General features: G+C 44.9%; 1 protein-coding gene across 1 annotated transcript; it reads right to left on the minus strand.

Annotated features, from left to right (window-relative positions):
• Positions 1-526: 526 nt before the first annotated feature.
• LOC128422495 (tigger transposable element-derived protein 1-like) lies at positions 527-10040 on the minus strand. Its single transcript, XM_053406579.1, has 3 exons — positions 9594-10040; positions 9161-9371; positions 527-601 (listed from the first exon to the last, which is right to left on the minus strand). The coding sequence occupies exons 1-3, from the start codon at positions 9908-9910 to the stop codon at positions 527-529; spliced, it is 603 nt and encodes a 200-aa protein (XP_053262554.1). The 5' UTR covers positions 9911-10040.
• Positions 10041-18384: the final 8344 nt, after the last annotated feature.

Genomic DNA, 18384 nt, shown 5'->3' on the forward strand with positions numbered 1-18384 from the left:
GATGCCTGGCTTGGGGGTGTCCAGCATACTGAATCAGGTTGCCAATCACCTGCGAAGCATCTCAATTCCTACAGAAGGCTGCCATGGGGAAGCACCCTAATCTGATAGAGTTACGCCCTACTGCCTTGGGAAATGAGAGATATTGGTGGCAATCAAAATTATCTTTCCCCTCTGCCTCACCACACATCCTGCCTCACGTTATCACAGGGAGATTTTATCCTAACTAGAAACTACCCTTGTTATTTTGGTTGCGATGAATATGCTGGGAAAGTGAAAGACAGCACACTGGGAATGAAAACGAAGCCACGGAAGCAAGGGCTGCATTTACAGAGACAGCAAGGTGGGAAGTGACCACTCACTGCGTCTCAGACCACAGGTTCAGACTGGCAACCTGATCCTTTGGGTGTTCAGTTAAAAAGAAAAAGTACGGTTCCAGAGCTTATTACTTGGTGTGCCAGTCAAAATCCTGCTGGTGGCCTATTTATGGGTCTTGTAACCAACCTGGATTTTTGACACCATGCTGTGATTACTCATCTTTTACTCCTTCTGATATCCAACGTGGATGGGCTGTGTCAAGAGCTAGGTAGGCAGCTTTGTGGTCCTACCAAGAAGCAAGAGAAAAATAACTAAATGCATGGGTGAAGCCAAAAGTTTGCAATAGTATAAAAGGGCCCTTACAACAGTACTCTATGTTTTATTATTAATTCCCATTGACATTTCACTTCTGTTAGTGTAGCTGGTCTCTCTCTATCTTCCCCATGGCCCCCCCATCATCTGTGGGGTCAAGAAAATCCCCAGAAAGTTCACGGGGGGGGGGGGAGAAGAGGGGGATTATTTTATCTGGCAAACTGAAATGTTGGCACTGATAGAACAATTGTGCTACGTTGAATTCCTCCCAGTGATATTTAATAAAGTTATTCAGCCTCAGAACTTTCTGGCTCTTCCTTGCTCCTATTACATTGCCTTTTATTACAACCAATAAATTTCTGATTCTTAGAAACAGCACTTGAGTTTTTGGTCTTCAGAACATATGAAAACCATACCAAGCATTAAGGATATAGTATAACAGCACTCAGAAGTAGGTCACCATTACTCCAATTTCACATATAGAATCATAGAACTGTAGAATTGGAAGGGACCCTAAGGGTCATCTGGTTCAACTCCCTGCAATGCAGGAATCTCAGCTAAAGCATCCTTGACAGATGGACAACCAACCTCTGCTTAAAAACCTCCAAGGAAGGAGAGTCCATCACCTTCCAAGAGAGTCTGCTCCATTGCCGAATAGCTCTTGCTGTCAGAAAGTTATTCCTGATGTTTAGTCGTATGAGAGCATCTAGGTCAAGGTCACATGGAGAATCCACACCAAGATCTGAGTGTTTCAACTCATTTCTCATGTACAGTCCCAGGTCTCCTGCACCACTGGGGCTCTTCAGTCTCGCACCATGGGTTTGGCAACGTTCCACCTGCTGATTCTCATTTGACCCTTTGCTGTAGCCAAGATATCACTTCCCTATGAGGCATCATTGAAGGAAGAAGAAGAAGAAGAAGAAGAAGAAGAAGAAGAAGAAGAAGAAGAAGAAGAAGATCTTCATTTGTTAAACACCTCAAATTGTAGGCACTATCAGGTTAATGGGAACAAATTTTGCCTGCAGCTTAACAATTGGAAACACACAACCTCATTATCCTGGATCTCTGGCAGCAGCATCCACAGGAAGGCCTTAAGAGGTGCTCCTAAGACTCCCCCACCCAGCCAGTTTGTTCTGTTATCAGACAAGCGCCATCAAGGCACACTGATCATAGCTTAATTAATTAGTACTCAAGGCAGATTTTATGGAAATGCTATTTAAATCCCAATCAGCACTTTCATTTCCGCGCGCAGTTATTTATATCCTGGCTCTCAGGTGAGCAGAGGGTCAGAGCCATCTAGGGAAACGCAGATTGATATGTGCAGCTTTGGGAAGACTGACAAGTGGCACCAGGCATGTCAACAATCCTCCAGGAGGGATGGCAGGAACAGTGTCAATCAGGCAGCTCAGGAATAAATCAGGAGAGGAGGAACCCGTGCAAGGGTCGGAAGAGCGGATCAGTGGCTTTGACAGATCTGTGTTGGCTGGTGGGGTAGTACGTTGGTCTGCCTTATTTCTTGAATGGGGAGAAGGTTGTTTTCACATTGATTAATGTGGGAGATAGACTTATAAACATAGAAAACTGTTTTATACCAGGTCTGATGGTCAATCCAACATAGTCTACCCTGGCTGGCAGTAGCTCTTGAACCCTGCCTGATATCCTTGGGGGGGGGTTATGACGTGGGACCTTCACCATGCAAAGTATGCCTTGATGGGATGGCTGTGAGCAGGATTCCTAGATTGCATGGGGTTGGACTAGACGTCCCTTGGGGTCCCTTCCAACTCTACAATTCTATGAAACCATGAAACAACAGTTACATCTCAATGCACAAGCCAGAATAGGCAAGGGGGATGGAGAACCTGTGGCCTCTCAGAAGCTGCATGGAAAACAGGTGTAGCCTAACAATTGTACGTGTGAATGCCCTATTTCACACGCAGGCTCCTAGGGCTGGAGGGTGGGCAAAGCAGGTCATTGCCTGATGGACAGCAGAGTCTCTCCCCACTCACCAACTGGGCACACACAGTAAGGCTGTTGTTTAACGTTCACTTTCCAGTTCCATGGCCAACTAGGTTGTGACCTACTGAGGCAATGGCCTCTTGGGTTATGTGAACCTGATGATAAAATAAAAATCAAATAATAAATAAAGACACCTTGTTGGGTTTCTTCGACAGCAAGTGCAGAAATGTATCTAAGTGTCTATGACTTTAATAAAGAAATGCCAGGGAAGGCCCCAGTTACACCTCCACCTAGTTAGATTATGGCCACCCATAGCCTACCATCCTGTTGGATTTGCCAAAGAAAGAAATGACATTGGTGGAGAACTCTGCTCTACTCTTTAATTAATAGCACTTTAAAAGGCTCAGGACTGCCTCTCCCCCTATGAACCAACCTGGATCCTGCACTCATCATCTCAGATGCCTCTGTTAGATAGCTTTAGGTGCCAGGCAAAAACATTCCTCTTCTTCCAGGTATTTGGCTAATTAAACCATCTATGGCCTTTAAAACTGGGGGGAGGGGTATTGTTTCGTTTGTTTTTATGTTCAGTATTTTTATAGTGAAATGGCCCTGTGATCCTCAGATGAAGGGTGGTAGTATAATAATTAATAACAACAACAACAACAACAACAACAACAACAACAACAACAAACAACAATTCTACAGATATTTTCCCCCTTCTCTTTCCTTTTCTTTCCTTGTTGTTGACTGTCCAGATCTTCATCACTTGTTCCTTCCCACCAAAGGCTGGAACATTCTAAAATTCTAGGAAACTTAGAAATTAGGATATGCTGTGGAATTTAGAAACATTAGCGGGGTTGTTGCAATAATCCGAACCTGAAATCAACAATTGGGAAGGGGCTCAATTAACAAAAATAACAACACAGACCTAGTTGGAATACTAGCTAAGCAACCATCAAGGTTCCCTAGCAACTGCCTCTTAGGAACTACTACATATGGCCTCACTTCCTATTGTGAAGTTTCCAGAGCTGCGGGAGGGTTGCTTAGCTACTGTGCAGAACCTTTTCTACCCAGTGTTTTTTTTTTCCTGACTGTGTGGGCTTAGTCCACCAATTACAGCAAGAGAGTTCCTTTTCTTGGTGTGATTCTTGACGGAAATACAGATCTATTGAAGACCCTCAACAGAACCCTTGACATCCAGGAGTGACTCCAGAAAGGTACCTTGGAGTAAAAGCACTCCGGACTCTAAATCTACAGGGCCATTGCTTACAACAGCAAATTGAGCAAATGGGAAATTTGGATTATATTATCCCTTGACCATTGGCCATGCTTGCTGGGTCATGATGGGAGTTGAAGTTCAAAACACCTGGTGGGCACCAAGTTGGGGAAGGGTGCATTATGGGAACTGAGCCTGCACAATATTGTGGCTAAGATTGTGAGCCAGGAAGTCCCAAGTGCCCAGGAGCGGCCCTTCAGAAGTCATTGGAATGCAGCTCCCATCAGATCTGGTCAGCATGGCCAATGGTCAGGGATGATGAAAGCTACCCACCAACATCCAGAGGTTCCCCATCCCTCTTTTTACTGAATGAAGGGCTTTGCATTCTTTTTAAAAGGTGCTTACTTTTTATTTATTTATTTATTTATTTATTTATTTATTTGTATAATTTTTTTATTAAGTCTTACTGCATTTCTACTTGCAGTGCCCAGGCATAGTTTATCCAAGCCTGGTACAAATTTGTCAACCAGCCCCTACCTCTGTCTGGAGGATTTATGGGTGTCCAGCAGCATCTTTCTGTCTCTTTGTTTAAATTCCTGACATTGCTAAATGCCTGGTGTGTATTTATAGCCAGACATGGCAGTATGGCATGTATGTATATTAACTATAGATGAGTGACAAACATCCTTTAGGCAATTGTTCCCTACCCCTGGGAGCTAGTGCCAGTTCTCCTATGCACTCTGAAGACGAGAGGCCTTGATGGTTTACTGGGACCTGCAAAGCCCATCAGCAGCTCCAGCTCTCGTTTTCTCTGGGATTCAAATAGCTCTGTTCTCTTAAAAGCCTTTCACGATTATTCTGTTTGTCAATGCTTGTTCTCAACATCTGTGCTCCTTTGGCATAATGCCCGTGAAAGGGAGTCTAAGTGCACACAGCTGTGTGCCACATATGCATTCAACTTTACAGGTATCACACAAATGTGAAGTTATTGCAGGGAGGGACTGGTGGGGTGTGTAACATCAGGGCCTGAAGGTGCGGTTTGGCTTCCTCCTCTATGCATAGGGGGGGGAAACATGTGGAGAGCAGCATGGGAACAGGGTACAGCTCCCTGATTATTAGGGTGCTTGTCCCTTCCTTCTGCTGTAATCTGCTGCCACACTTTGTTGGTTCCTTTGTACTGCACACGGGAAATGCCAGAGGTCTGAGACTTGTAGTTTTTGAGGGAGCATGTCGGACAAGCAGCCACACATAACTTGGGGCCGGCACAACCATTAGGTGGAGTGAGGCTGCCACCTCAGGCAGTGTTCCCATGGGAGCTGTGCTGCTGGCACAGAAGTGGTATCCCTCTCTCCCCCTAATCTCCCCTCCTCTCCAGCTGTCCATGCAAACTCGGCTGTAAGGAAAGTATAGCTTCCCACTGTTGGTTCCCCTGCTGCTTAACCGCATGCCTACTCTTGTTTATCTCTGGGTAGGCCGTCAATGGATCAGCGAGGAGGCATGATGCCACTTCTGATGTTTCATTACAGTGCATATTTGCCAAAACTACATAAGGCAACTGCCCATTTACAGAGGGGTTTCATTCCAAGGCACCACATGTTTAAGTGAAATCACATATATTGGGAACACCATTGAAAAAACCTGAAAAAATCTTCAAAATCTCTGGAAACCCATGAAAAACCCTTTTTAAAAAACACAAACATCTACCCAACTCCACCGCAATCATTCTCTGCAAACCTCCTTTCTCAAACTCCAACTCTCCACAGACCTCAAAGGTTGGTGCAAAGGATCCTGGAATTGCACTTGCGAAGGCTCATGGGATTGCTAGACAGTTTTAACAACCTTCTGCCATTTTCACACTCTTTTAGGACTGCTTTTGCCCCTTTTCCTGCCACTTATGTGTTCATGGTGATATGTGTGTATATGGTCGTGCATGCCTTGAATGTGCATAAATGTACAAAAAAATGTATACAAAAACCTGTACAAAAAACCGTGGCTCTTAGGAAAAAATCACACTAAAATGCTGACAAAGTCTCAAGATGATTTTTCAAAGGGAAAAAGAACCACAAATTGCTGTGGAAATGTAGATAACTCAATTTAAGATCAGAAAAGGAGAAACTTAGAGAACCAAAATGGACAGGTCTATCTCTATAAGCAGGAGTCAATCAAAGCAGACTGCACAGCACCAGGGCTTGTTGATCCACAGACAGGACCCTCATGGGTGCTTTCTCCCAGGCCTGAGAAGCCAAGTGACTCCCACACCAGTCCAACAGTGCATCGAGTGTACCAGGCAGGTGGCCATGGAGTGGAGGAGGCCATGGAGTGGAGAAGTGCCTGCCCCTTCAAGACGATCTCAAAAACACAGCAGCACATAGGAAGGGTGGACTGGAAGCCAAGGCTCAAAAAGCTGACTTTGTGGGAGCAAAATGCTTGCTTGGAGCTCTCCATGTCCCCTGGGCTCCTCCACAGGACTAGAAGAGGAGAGAGAACCTCTAAACAATTTGCTATCATTGCATCATTCGTCGCTCCCAAACCCCTGTAATTCTGAGGGAAAGCCATCTCCAAATGTGGAGAAATTCGCAGCTTGAAGGCCTTTGGAGGGCTTCCAGAATAGTATATTTGGAGGTCTAATAAAGCTTAATAACTAATTACCGTCTTTAAGACTTCTGTGCCACCCCCACCTCCCGCCACCCCATGGCCTTTTATGTGACAGTAGACAGATGTTGCCCTGGTGTTGCCTTGGCCAGCTCAGCTAATAATGGCAAAGGTGCACAGCAGAAGTGTTGAGAGATTCTGACACGATGCCATTAATCCTGTAACAAATGGTATGGGAGGAGAGAAGGGAGAGGTAGAGCGAATAAGTATTTCTCAAAGAAAGGAGGGAGGGAGGGAGGGAGAATCCCATCCAAAAAGGAAGAAATGTGTGTTGTCTTTCCCTGATGGAACATGCAGTCCAGACTCGAGCAGACGGTGATTCCCATCTGTTCTATTCTATGGGCAGGAGGGCGGTTCCTGTTCTTGTACCCAGGCAAATCATGCCAAAGAACCCTCCGTCCCACTTCATTCTGAGGAATGGTTGCATACATCCCATCTGGCAAGGAAGTGTGTGAGGAATTTCATGCACATGAAAGCTCATAACATCGCAGCTCAGGGGAGTGGTGAAAGCACGACAATAAACTATAGCGAAGGAAGAAGCCACTTTTACTATTACCAGGGAGAATTAATGAAACAGGAGGACTTCATTGTGTGCTGGTGATGTGTAAATAATACACTTTTAGTTCAGGATTTGATGGTGATTAAAAGCTATACAGAGGAGCAGTTGACTCAGCCTTAAAAAGTCAAGGAAGGTAATATATTCATAAATATTAAGTTAGCACGGTGATCCTGCCCCAGAGTCTGCCTAGTCTTGGAGTGAAATTGGATCCCTACCAAGTCCTGCTACACCTGTGAAATAAGAAGCTACAGTTGTGCCACCTTTTTGCCAGAGGTGTGTGCCGCTAGCTTAGCCACTATGCTGCTAAGACATCAGCTCCGCAAGGAGAAAATTCAAATGGAATCGGGAGCATGAGGTGAGAAGATCAGGGCTTACTCAGGAATCATTAGTGCCACCAGTGATGATGCAGCATGACACCTGCAAAAAAGATGACCGAAGCGAATACACTCCTGCTCAATTAATGGAGAATATCAGACAACTGGCTTCTGCGGCCTTGTCTGTTACCAGCCAGCCATATCAGAGTGTTGCTATGAAATGCCAAGGTGAGCTTCTGTAACTTCTTCAGTCATGGCACAGCACCAGAAGAGAATGTGGATTGCATATCAAGTTGTAAGGCATGGAACTATAGCCTTCCTAGGGCAGAATGGGATTTCTCCCCCTAGGGACGGAGGAGAAATTCATTTTGTTCATCTTTTGGTAATGTGAGCATTACTATAGGCGACTCCTCATTTATGCTCATTCGATCTATGCGTGACCATGCACATATGTGGTGCCAGGTACCCAGAAGTGGTACCCAGCAATGGAGACCACCTGGTTATCCAAGCCCCACCGTCTCTCCAGCTTGGTTGAGGAGCGTTCCCCAGGGTGTACCCCATTTCACACGATTTTGCATATGCATACGGGGCCCCAGAATAAAACTCCCACGTAAAGGGGGAGTCCCTTGTATTTTGCACTTCCTGAACCAATGTGTAAACGAAAAACAAAGCTTTAAAATTTGAGCTTTTTGGAAGCAGTATTCCAACAACAGCAAAATGTGTCTAATATGTATATATATGAGAACTGTGTGCACAAAGGTGCATCTTTGGTGAAAATAAAATATTTTTTAAAATGTATTATTTTCAAATGCACATTTTAGAAATGTGCCCCAAACATTAGACATAAATGCATACATTAGGAGATGTGTACATTAAAATAGGATGCGGGTGGCGCTGTGGGTAAAACCTCAGCGCCTAGGACTTGCCAATTGCATGGTCGGCGGTTCAAATCCCCGCGGCGGGGTGCGCTCCCGTCGTTCGGTCCCAGTGCCTGCCAACCTAGCAGTTCGAAAGCACCCCCGGGTGCAAGTAGATAAATAGGGACCGCTTACTAGCGGGAAGGTAAACGGCGTTTCCATGTGCTGCGCTGGCTCGCCAGATGCAGCTTGTCATGCTGGCCACGTGACCTGGAAGTGTCTTCGGACAGCGCTGGCCCCCGGCCTCTTAAGCGAGATGGGCGCGCAACCCCAGAGTCGGACACGACTGGCCCGTATGGGCAGGGGTACCTTTACCTTTACTTTTACAGTGGTGCCTCGCAAGACGAAATTAATTCGTTCTGCGAGTTTTTTCGTCTAGCGAATTTTTCGTCTTGCGAAGCACGAAATCCCATAGGAATGCATTGAAAATCAATTAATGCGTCCCTATGGTCAAAAAAAGTCCAAACAAAGCCAAATTTGGTACAACAAGAGTTTATTAACTGCTCTTTAAAGTCACACATACTGTAAAGAGCATTTCAAAAATTGAAGGAACAATAAATTAAGTTTCTAAACATGACAGAAAAACATTTAAAAATCAACAAAGTGTACAGTACATTTTCTAAGACTCTGGGGGACCACTCGCAAAAGGTTCCTCTTCCACTCTTTGCTTCTTGCTGAAGAACCTGTCCATCGTCTGCTGCTTCATCCGCCTTTTCAGCACCTCCCTGAAAGGCGACACGACCCTCGTATCAAAAGTGTTCGCAAGGTCATGTGCCACGTGCTTGTCAGGGTGGTGCCACTGTGCAAAAGCCTGCACATCCTTCCACTTCTGGCAAATGTCCCTCAGTTCTTTGGAGGACAGCCGTTCCTCAGTTGCTTCCTCTTCTTCCAGCGAGGCCTGCTCCTGCGCAGGCTCTGCCTGCAGTTTGACCAGCTCCTGGGTGGTCAGCTCGTGGTCGTGCTCCTCCACCAGCTCGCTGATGTCCTCCTCTGTGACCTCCAGGCCCATGGTCCTCCCCAAGGCAACAATGTCCTGCACCACTGTTGACTCTGGTGCATCAGAGTCACTTGGTGCCACACAGTCCGGCCACAGGCTGCGCCAAGCGCAATTCAAATTTCTCTGGCTGATCCTGTTCCAGGCCGTGGTGATCATCTTCAAGCAGGTGACGATGTCGAAGTGGTCCTTCCAGAATTCCCGCAGGGTGATGGTGGTGCAATCAGTCACCTCAAAGCATCGCCTGAAAAGCTCCTTGGTGTGGAGTTTTTTGAAATTGGCGATGACCTGCTGATCCATCGGCTGGAGCAGTGGCGTGGTGTTAGGCGGCAGGAACATGATGCTGATGAAGCTGAACTCCTCCAGCAAGTCCACCTCAAGGCCTTTAGGATGAGCAGGAGCATTGTCCATCAGAAGCAAAGCCTTCAGCGGCAGGTTGTTGTCCAGCAGGTACTGTTTGACAGCAGGGCCAAAAGCAAGATTGACCCAGTCCACAAACAGCACACGTGTGACCCAAGCCTTACTGTTGGATCGCCACATGACACTCAGCTGCTCCTTGTCGACCTTGTGTTTCTTGAAGGCCCGTGGGTTCTCCGAGTGGTACACCAGCAGGGGCTTGATCTTCAGGTCGCCGCTTGCATTGGCACAGAAGAGCAGGGTCAGACGGTCCTTCATGGGCTTGTGGCCAGGCAACTTGGCCTCCTCCTATGTGATGAAAGTCCTTTTGGGCATCCTCTTCCAAAACAGCCCGGTCTCGTCGCAGTTGAAGACCTGCTGTGGAACGTAGCCCTCCGTCTTCACAGCCTCCAGGCAGTGGCGTAGCGTGGGGGGTGCAGGGGGGGCCGGCCACACCAGGCGCAACATCTGGGGGTTAGGGTTAGGGGGCGCAAATCCACGGGCTAGGGGGCGCAAATTACTTGCCTTGCCCCGGGTGCTGACAACTCACGCTACGCCACTGCCTCCAGGAACTCCGCTGCAAAGTCTTCAGCCGCAGGAACATCAGAACTGGCAGCCTCTCCATGCCTGACCACGCTGTGGATTCCAGATCTTGCCTTGAACCGGTCAAACCAACCTCTGCTTGCCTTGAAGACTTCTGGCTCGCCTGAGGTTCCTGGCTGTTCCTGGACGAGGTCTGCGTGCAAGGCCTTGGCCTTCTCACAAATGACGGCCTCAGTCACTGTGTCCCCTGCACGCTGCTTCTCTTCTAACCAGATGAGCAGCAACTTCTCGACCTCCTCCAGAACAGCTGGGCGGTTCTTCATGATCCTGGTGACTCCCTTGGCTGCATCAGTCGCAAGGATCTTCTCCCTCATCTTCAGGATGGTCCCGATGGTCGATGGATTCCTCCCGTACTCCCTGGCGAGGTCTGTCACACGCATTCCACCGTCGTGCTTCCGGATGATCTCCTTCTTCATTTCCAGTGTCACCTTCTCCTTCTTCCTCTCGCCGGCCTCTGCAGCAGCAGTCTTCTTGGGTCCCATGGCAGCACAGCTCCTACCTTCGCAAACTCAAAAAAAAAAAAAAAAGAATCAGTGCTTCACATCCAAAAAATTCAAAAGCACCCGGCCACCCACCACACAGAAATTCAAACACAGAACCAAGTCCTTGAATTCCAAACACCCAACCCAAAATCCAAAAACCACCAAAAAAGTTTTAAAAGTTTAACTTACCAAATGGCTGCAAAAGAAGTTTTGGAAAAGCTTCAAAAATCACCAAAGTCTTCTAAAACCTCAAATGGCTGCAAAAGAAGTTTTGGAAAAGCTTCAAAAATCATCAAAGTCTTCAAAAACCTCAACTGTTCCCCCAGCCACCCACCCACCACACAGAAATTGCAAACCCCTCCCCAACTGTTGCAAACCCCTCCCCAACTGTTCCCCCAGCCAGCCACCACACAGAAATTCAAACCCAGAATTTTTTTTTAAAAAAAAACATGGCCCAATGGTCACAGAAAATCATAAAAATACAAAAAAAACCCCACACAAGCTCCCAGATTCTTGCAAACCCCTCCTCAACTGTTCCCCCAGCCACCCACCACACAGAAATTCAAACCCAGAATTTTTTTAAAAAAAAAACAGCAGAGTGGCCCAATGGTCACAAAAAATCATAAAAATGCAGAAAAAAACCACACAAGCTTCCAGATTCTTGCAAACCCCTCCCCAACACCAAGTCCTTGAATTCCAAACACCCCAACCCAAAATCCAAACCCCCCCAAAAAAAGTTTTAAAAGTTTAACTTACCAAATGGCTGCAAAAGAAGTTTTGGAAAAGCTTCAAAAATCAGCAAAGTCTTCAAAAACCTCAAAAAAGGCTACCACACTGCGTGCTATGAGTTGCTCCTCGAAGTCAAGTCGCAACTGCACCTCTTCAAGCAATGCACCCTGGGTATTAACGGTTTTACAAAAAAGGAAACAAACTTGCAAGACGTTTTCGTCTTGCGAAGCAAGCCCATAGGGAAATTCGTCTTGCGAAGCACATAAAAAAACGAAAAACTCTTTCGTCTAGCGAGTTTTTCGTCTTACGAGGCATTCGTCTTGCGGGGCACCACTGTACATTAAAATATGTACCTCATTTTTAAAAATTCACATCCCAGCTGTGCCCCTGTGTCCACTGGTGCACAAGTGAGCACTTTGGCGATGGGGGGGGGCATTGGCAAAGGACACCGCACACACAAAATATCACTTTTGCACCAACAATGAATGGCCAAGGCCAACAACCCCCAGGGATGCACAATCCCACTGGTCATCAGTGTCAACCGTCACAGCCTTTCAAAATCCCACACATTGCACAGAGCCGAGGGAGCTTTCAGTGCAAATTGCAAATGCCACAGGACTCTGCAAGAATCCTCCTGCTTTGTTTTGCAAACAGTGTTGCCAGTTGTATCCTTTTCACTCCTAATCAAGACTTGGCATTGAGCAGTGACTCATCAACGTCAGTTCAGCATTTCTCTCTGCTTCTTTCTGACTGAGGTTTGCAAAGGTTTGTGTGATTATTAGGTGATTCCTGATTACATTTGGAAAAGCAACTGCAGCTGTCTGGAATAGCTTCTGTATGCAGTTTATGGAGACCTTTCTATTGCATACTCCTTATGGTTATTCACTGAAGAGCAAAGGACCTTTGTGTATGTTTAGATGCTCTCCGGCATTTCAGGAACTTGGGCTGAGCCCTGCCAGTGAAGACGGGGTCCAGTTATTTCTTTAATGGCCAATTAGCATATGTGAAGAAATGCCAGCAGTGCAAAATTCTGACTTTAAGTGCATTGTGATTTTCCTGTATGTATTTTTCTTTCCTTTTGTGAGAGATTGGCAAAGAATCACTCTTTCGAAGTTCTATCAGGGTTAACAGAAAAACCAGGTACTTTTTCTTTCCATTTTCTAGAAACCCCGTAATCCCAGAATGCAGCTGGGGTTTTTAATCTGTGGTTTTTAAGGGTCTGAACTGCTTCTGCTTTTTGCAAAAAATCCAACACCACGCTGCGCACAAAATTTTTCTCTTTCTTTGAGTTCTCTGCATAACCCTCAGAGCCAGTCCATTATGTTTCCTGTTTAATAAAGCAACTGCGGTCCAGGAATCTGCTTTGATGTGTGGTTAACAGAGATGAGCAATCACGTGAGCAGATGCAACAGGGGCCCAAATAAGAAGATCACAGCTATCCATAAAACATGGCACCTTCAGGTCACTCCAAGCTGTGCATCAAGCCCTGCCTACAATAAAGCAGAAAAGGCTGTTTTGGGGGGAAGCCATGGCAGTTTAAAGTGCTTTAAGCGTGTGATATGAATGTGGCTGGTGTGCTTCAGCCCAGCTCTAGATGCAGCCACTTCAGTAGTCGACTGCATGTATGAAATCCTGAGTTGTCATGGTATGCACATGGTATCTGTGGGTTACATTCCTGGCTATTGTGCACATAAGCCAGGCAAAGTCAGAATGATCCCCCAAGTGGTCCCACACAACCACCTCTCCCTGTTGGAAGCCAGCACTAAGCAGATCTTGGCCAACCTCCCACACAAGGTGGGGAGCATTTGAAGCCCCCATCCCTCACCTTGCCTCCCAGGCTCTGGGAAGGTTGTGTGAGGGTCTCACAAGCTCTCAAATGGCCCCTTCCAGGGACAGGGGCAGGTTCCCACTCTCCCGCCCCTTTTAATTGGTTCATTTTATTTTCTGCAATCGGTGTAAAGCTGCAATTGCATAAATGAAATTAGTGTATGATGAGATCTGCCAGTACTTCTGGAAGGCTATAAAGCATACCCTCCAACAAATCTGGGATATCATCTTCCGGGTCTGAAATCCCATGGGAGTCACATGACCCACGTGAGATTGGAGACCCAGAAAAATCACTTTGGGGGGGAACGCAATGCACCCAAAAACACGTGTTTTGGAGCATGGCACAAAATCGCAGACTTGGAAAAAAGTGCTTTTCTCAGGGCAAAATCTCAGCCCAAAATTGCATGAGAGCAAAGTGCCCAAATTGGCCACCATACTATCGCAGTAAAAAACCAGGTTTTTTTCCGGAGCAGTTGACAGATATGCCAGAAATACTCCATCACTTTTTGTCTGTGACTTGTTTGCTGAAGGCCAATGCCCTGGGTTCACATCCTACTGCCTCTTTATTTCTATCTGAAATCATTGTTACCACCTGGACTCCCAAAGGGTGGGCATTGTCCCGAGGAGACCATTTCATAAAAGAAGAATGGAAGCGATAGATAAAGCAAGGAAGGAAGAAAAGGACAAATACCAAGGCTGCAGTTCTTACCTAGGAGCAAGTCCCACTGAACTTAGGGAAGCTTACTTCGGAGTAAATAATAATAATAATAATAATAATAATAATAATAATAATAATAATAATTTATTATTTATACCCCGCCCATCTGGCTGGGCCTCCCCAGCCACTCTGGGCGGCTTCCATAGAAACCAAAAATACACTAAAATATCACACGTTAAAAACTTCCCTGAACAGGGCTGCCTTAAGATGTCTTCTGAATGTCAGGTAGTTGTTTATCGCTTTGACATCTGCTGGAAGGACGTTCCACAGGGCGGGCGCCACAACCGAGAAGGCCCTCTGCATGTATGTATACAAGATTGCAGTGTAAGGGACCAGGTACAAATCCAAATAAATTCAATGGACCAGTTTTCAGTAACATATCTATGTGTATCCCTGCATCATTGCAAGCATAGGGGTGTGTGGGAGTTAAGCAAAGGGAAAGAAAATGCATCTTTCCAGAGGATTATTGCATATCTGAGAGGAGGATGGCAGAGTTCTACCGTTCAAATGGGATGCCTTTGTTCTACAACACATAAAGCTGAGGACATGCTTCATGATTTGCAGACTGAACTTGTGAACACCATTTACTCATACTAGCTCACCCTGAATAAGGGCATATACACACATATATATTTAGTTACAATTGAGTCTATTATATACAGCCCTTGATCTTGAGAAGGCAAATCAATGATCTCTGCCATTATTCTATTGAAACTGATAGGACTAACAATGCAGTCCTTAAATCACCCCTTCAGAGGTTTTGAACCAGCAGGAGACAGTGGAGTTTCACTGGTGCTTAGAGACCCCATATTAGACAATCCCAGCCAAACATCATGCCCTGAGTCCAACTGAAATCAATGTTAGAGGTAGTAATTCATGGGAAGGAATGGGCTTTCACACAAACTGTGTTCTTGCATTGGTGTGAACATGAAATAATAAAACCAGGAGCAGGGGCATGCACGCATCAAGGTTGCTGAGCACACAGGCTGCTTTTTATATCTTTGTGCAATTAACAAACTTATTGTTTGTTTAGGGGAAGGTATTAAATGGTCACAGGGCATTCAAATTCTGCAACTGAGGGCAGGGCAACAGCTGATAGTGTCAATGCGGAAAGCAAACAAAAGGTTTAATTCTTTTTCCCCAGCAGTATATCAGATATTTCAGTATTCTCTTTACAGGGAAGTTATCTTGGAAAGCACACAGGGACTCTTAGTTTTTCAAAAGCCAAGCTGATGAGTAAAGTGATATTGAAGTTTTTTCTTTTTTTCAGAAAAGGTGGATGGATGTTAATTCCTGCCCAAAAAATATTTCCAGCTAAAGTGATTGCCTAGCTGCCATATGCCTCAGAGAGAAATAAGGGGTGAAAACAAAATGTGCATTACATTACTGGATGCAGTACAGAATAAATTCTTAAGGAGAGTATGCAGGATGCAGGTGGCACCACTGAAATTTTATAAACATAGGCATACAATGTCAGGGGAAGGGTTGGTAAAACAAGCTTACTTTTTCCAGAGTAACATGGAAAATCATAATCCACGTGATTGCCCAAAGTGTTTTGGGATCACTTAGTTAAAAAACAACTAAGAGACAGATCATACGAAAACTAAGCTGAAGAAGGCATGAGGTTGCCACAACAATCTAACTTTCCCTAACAGTATCATCTCTTTAAAATAATCATTGAAGAGCTAAATATCTAGAAGAGCTGACATTTCCTTCCTATGTAGGGCTGTTCTAGAAGTGCACCTACAGATTAAGCCGTCTTCTGTGTTGGAGGCTGGATACAAACAGATACCTGTCTCGCAGCGGACTGGGATCTGTAATTTGAAATGGGTAGAGAATGCAATCCATTATGTATGGAAATGGCCTTTATATTATGGTCCAAGACAAACATTCTTGAGAAACATTTTGTCTCATTTAATCACATGTTCTGATCAAGAAATTATCTATTTCCCCATTTGAGATACTGTACATGAAGCATCACTGTATGCTTTAGCAGGCTGCAATGAAACTCTGAATGGAAAGAACCGGGGCAGCTATTGTAGAAGAAATGTGATAGTTTTAAGATTAAATTAGGTTTAAATTGGAATTTAAATCAAAGTTTTTATATTGTATTTTAACTTTTATCAAATGATTTATCTTTATTTCATTGTTTAGTATTGGAAACTTTATATCGGAGCTTTATTTATAAAGTTGTCACAGCCAGTGGCTAGTACAATAAATTATTTGTTGTTGTTGATACAGGAGTAGTACATAAGCCAGGAGCTATGTGCATTTGTCAGTACGTAGGCTAGACTTTAACTGGAAATTTTTAGGGTATGTGATGCTTCTGTTTAAGTGGAGGCCATTTGCCATTTTAGAGGATAATTTGTTTTTAAAAACTCATTTAATTGGCAAGATAGCTATATAGCCTTTGGATATAGAAGATTTATGGGGTTTTTAAAAATAGATTTTATGACAGTAATTCTAAGTAGTTAGCTTGTTCAAATAATAGTTTCGCTGATTAGCCCCTTCTCCCAATGTCGCAGAAATGTGAAAAAGGGACGAAACGTGAGACACACTCCCTGCCATACCATTGGCTAATGTGCTGTGTAGGGATCGGGGACAATTCAGCATGTATTTAAAGGTCAACCTACCTAATTCACAAGTTCCTAGAAAATACATGAACCAAATCTTAGCTATCCTTCAAAATTTGCACTTCTCCATATTTTGTAATGCAGTTCTCCAGTCAAGTACTGTATACAAAAAAGGCATATGGAGATTCAACAAGGAAGTGCATGAGGAGGTGTAGCCTGGCTGTACTTATATACCTGGGGAGCAGACCAGAGTAAAGGTAAAGGAAAAGGGCCCCTGGACAGTTTAGTCCAGTCAAAGGCGACTATGGGGTGCCGCGCTCATCTTGCTTAAGGCTGAGGGAGCCAGCCTTTGTCAGCTTGCTTTCCAGGCCATGTGGCCAGCATGACTAAACTGCTTCTGGTGCAATGGGACACCGCGATGGTAGCTAACCCCACTGCGCAGATTCAAACCGCCGACCTTCTGACTGACAAGCCCAAGAGGCTGGCTCAGTCCAATCCACCTCTGGGGAGGAGTTAGGTTGTGCAGCCTGCACATAATTGGCCAATTTGCGGGCAGGCTATAATCCACTTTTCAGGCCAGCACAAAAACCATTTTTGGGTTCGCACTGGCCAGACCCCCCCCCCCCCCGCCGAGACTAGTCTCTTGTCAGATCATGGCAGAGGGAAAGGTACCATCCCACAATGCCACCTGACCAATGAAGGTAAGGGGTCTTCTACATATTTTGCAATGCAGTTCTCCAGTCAAGTACTGTATATGGAAGACAGAATACACTAGGGTAAAGTTTACATAAAAATGCAGGTTTCTGACCAATGAAGGTAAGGGGTCTTCTACATATTTTGCAATGCAGTTCTCCAGTCAAGTACTGTATATGGAAGACGGAATACACTAGGGTAAAGTTTACATAAAAATGCAGATATTAGTGGGGGAAAACATAAAAATACATTATATTAGGGAAAACCACGTTGCAAAAATGTGTGTATTAGGAGAAATTGAATACAAAATGCATTATATTAGGAGAAATTCACACTGAAATGGCAATGGATTTTTATGAGCATTTTTTAAATAAAAAAATACAAACAGATATGGATGTGCAAAGAACTGAACTTAAGACTGGAAAACGAACCGAGAGAAACTAATATTGGCAGCTTCGCACATCCCTACTGCTATATCATCAGAAACATCTCTCTGTACTCACTGGCTGATCTAAAGGGTGATGAACGTTACATTTGCTAAGTTGCTGAACAGCTGGCAAAAACGACTTACAGAAGGACCTATTAGAGGGGATGTGGAGAATGGAGGATGCAGCATTAAAATGGCAGTGATCAAGAATGATGTGAACAGGATAGGATGGTGGTTTGAGTGTGGGTCTTTGTGTGAGTAAGGAATGTGGGTGTGCAAGTGGTAGGACTATGAGTCAGAGACTACGTGTGGGGACAGAATGGTGCTGCAAACAAAAACACATCCATGTATCTATGCATATGTCAGTTCACGAGGCAGAGATGACCAAGCCATTCCCCTGTTTACATTGGCTCAGGTTGCATGTGTTTATTATATGCTCGTGATAACCCTTTAGGCAGGGTGAAAAGTATTTCAGACAAATTTATTTCCTAGCCGAGGTACAAACAAACTAGAGAAACCTGGGCAGAGAGAGGCTGTCTTCCTCCAGGGCATGAATCCAGAGCCTCATTCTTTCTTTGCTGTCCTAGCACTATTTATCTCAAAGCATTAGAATAGAACAGAAGAGATAATTTAGTGGAAGAGAGAAAGACTGGTTAGAAAGACATGGATGAATGGAAAATAAACCATGAAGCCTCATTCAG

This window comes from Podarcis raffonei, chromosome 10, assembly GCF_027172205.1.
Source record: "Podarcis raffonei isolate rPodRaf1 chromosome 10, rPodRaf1.pri, whole genome shotgun sequence".
In the NCBI taxonomy this organism is placed as follows: Eukaryota; Metazoa; Chordata; class Lepidosauria; order Squamata; family Lacertidae; genus Podarcis; species Podarcis raffonei.

What these genes read in the sequence shown, in the direction of transcription:
- LOC128422495 (XM_053406579.1), bottom strand. Translation starts at nt 9,910, where the DNA reads ATGAAGGACCGTCTGACCCTGCTCTTCTGTGCCAATGCAAGCGGCGAC. An exon ending in GAGGTGGACTTGCTGGAGGA is followed by an intron (nt 9,372 to 9,593) that starts GTTCAGCTTCAT and finishes GGCCTGGAACAG; the next exon opens with GATCAGCCAGAGAAATTTGA. An exon ending in AGGAGCTGGTCAAACTGCAG is followed by an intron (nt 602 to 9,160) that starts GCAGAGCCTGCG and finishes GCTTCTTGGTAG; the next exon opens with GACCACAAAGCTGCCTACCT.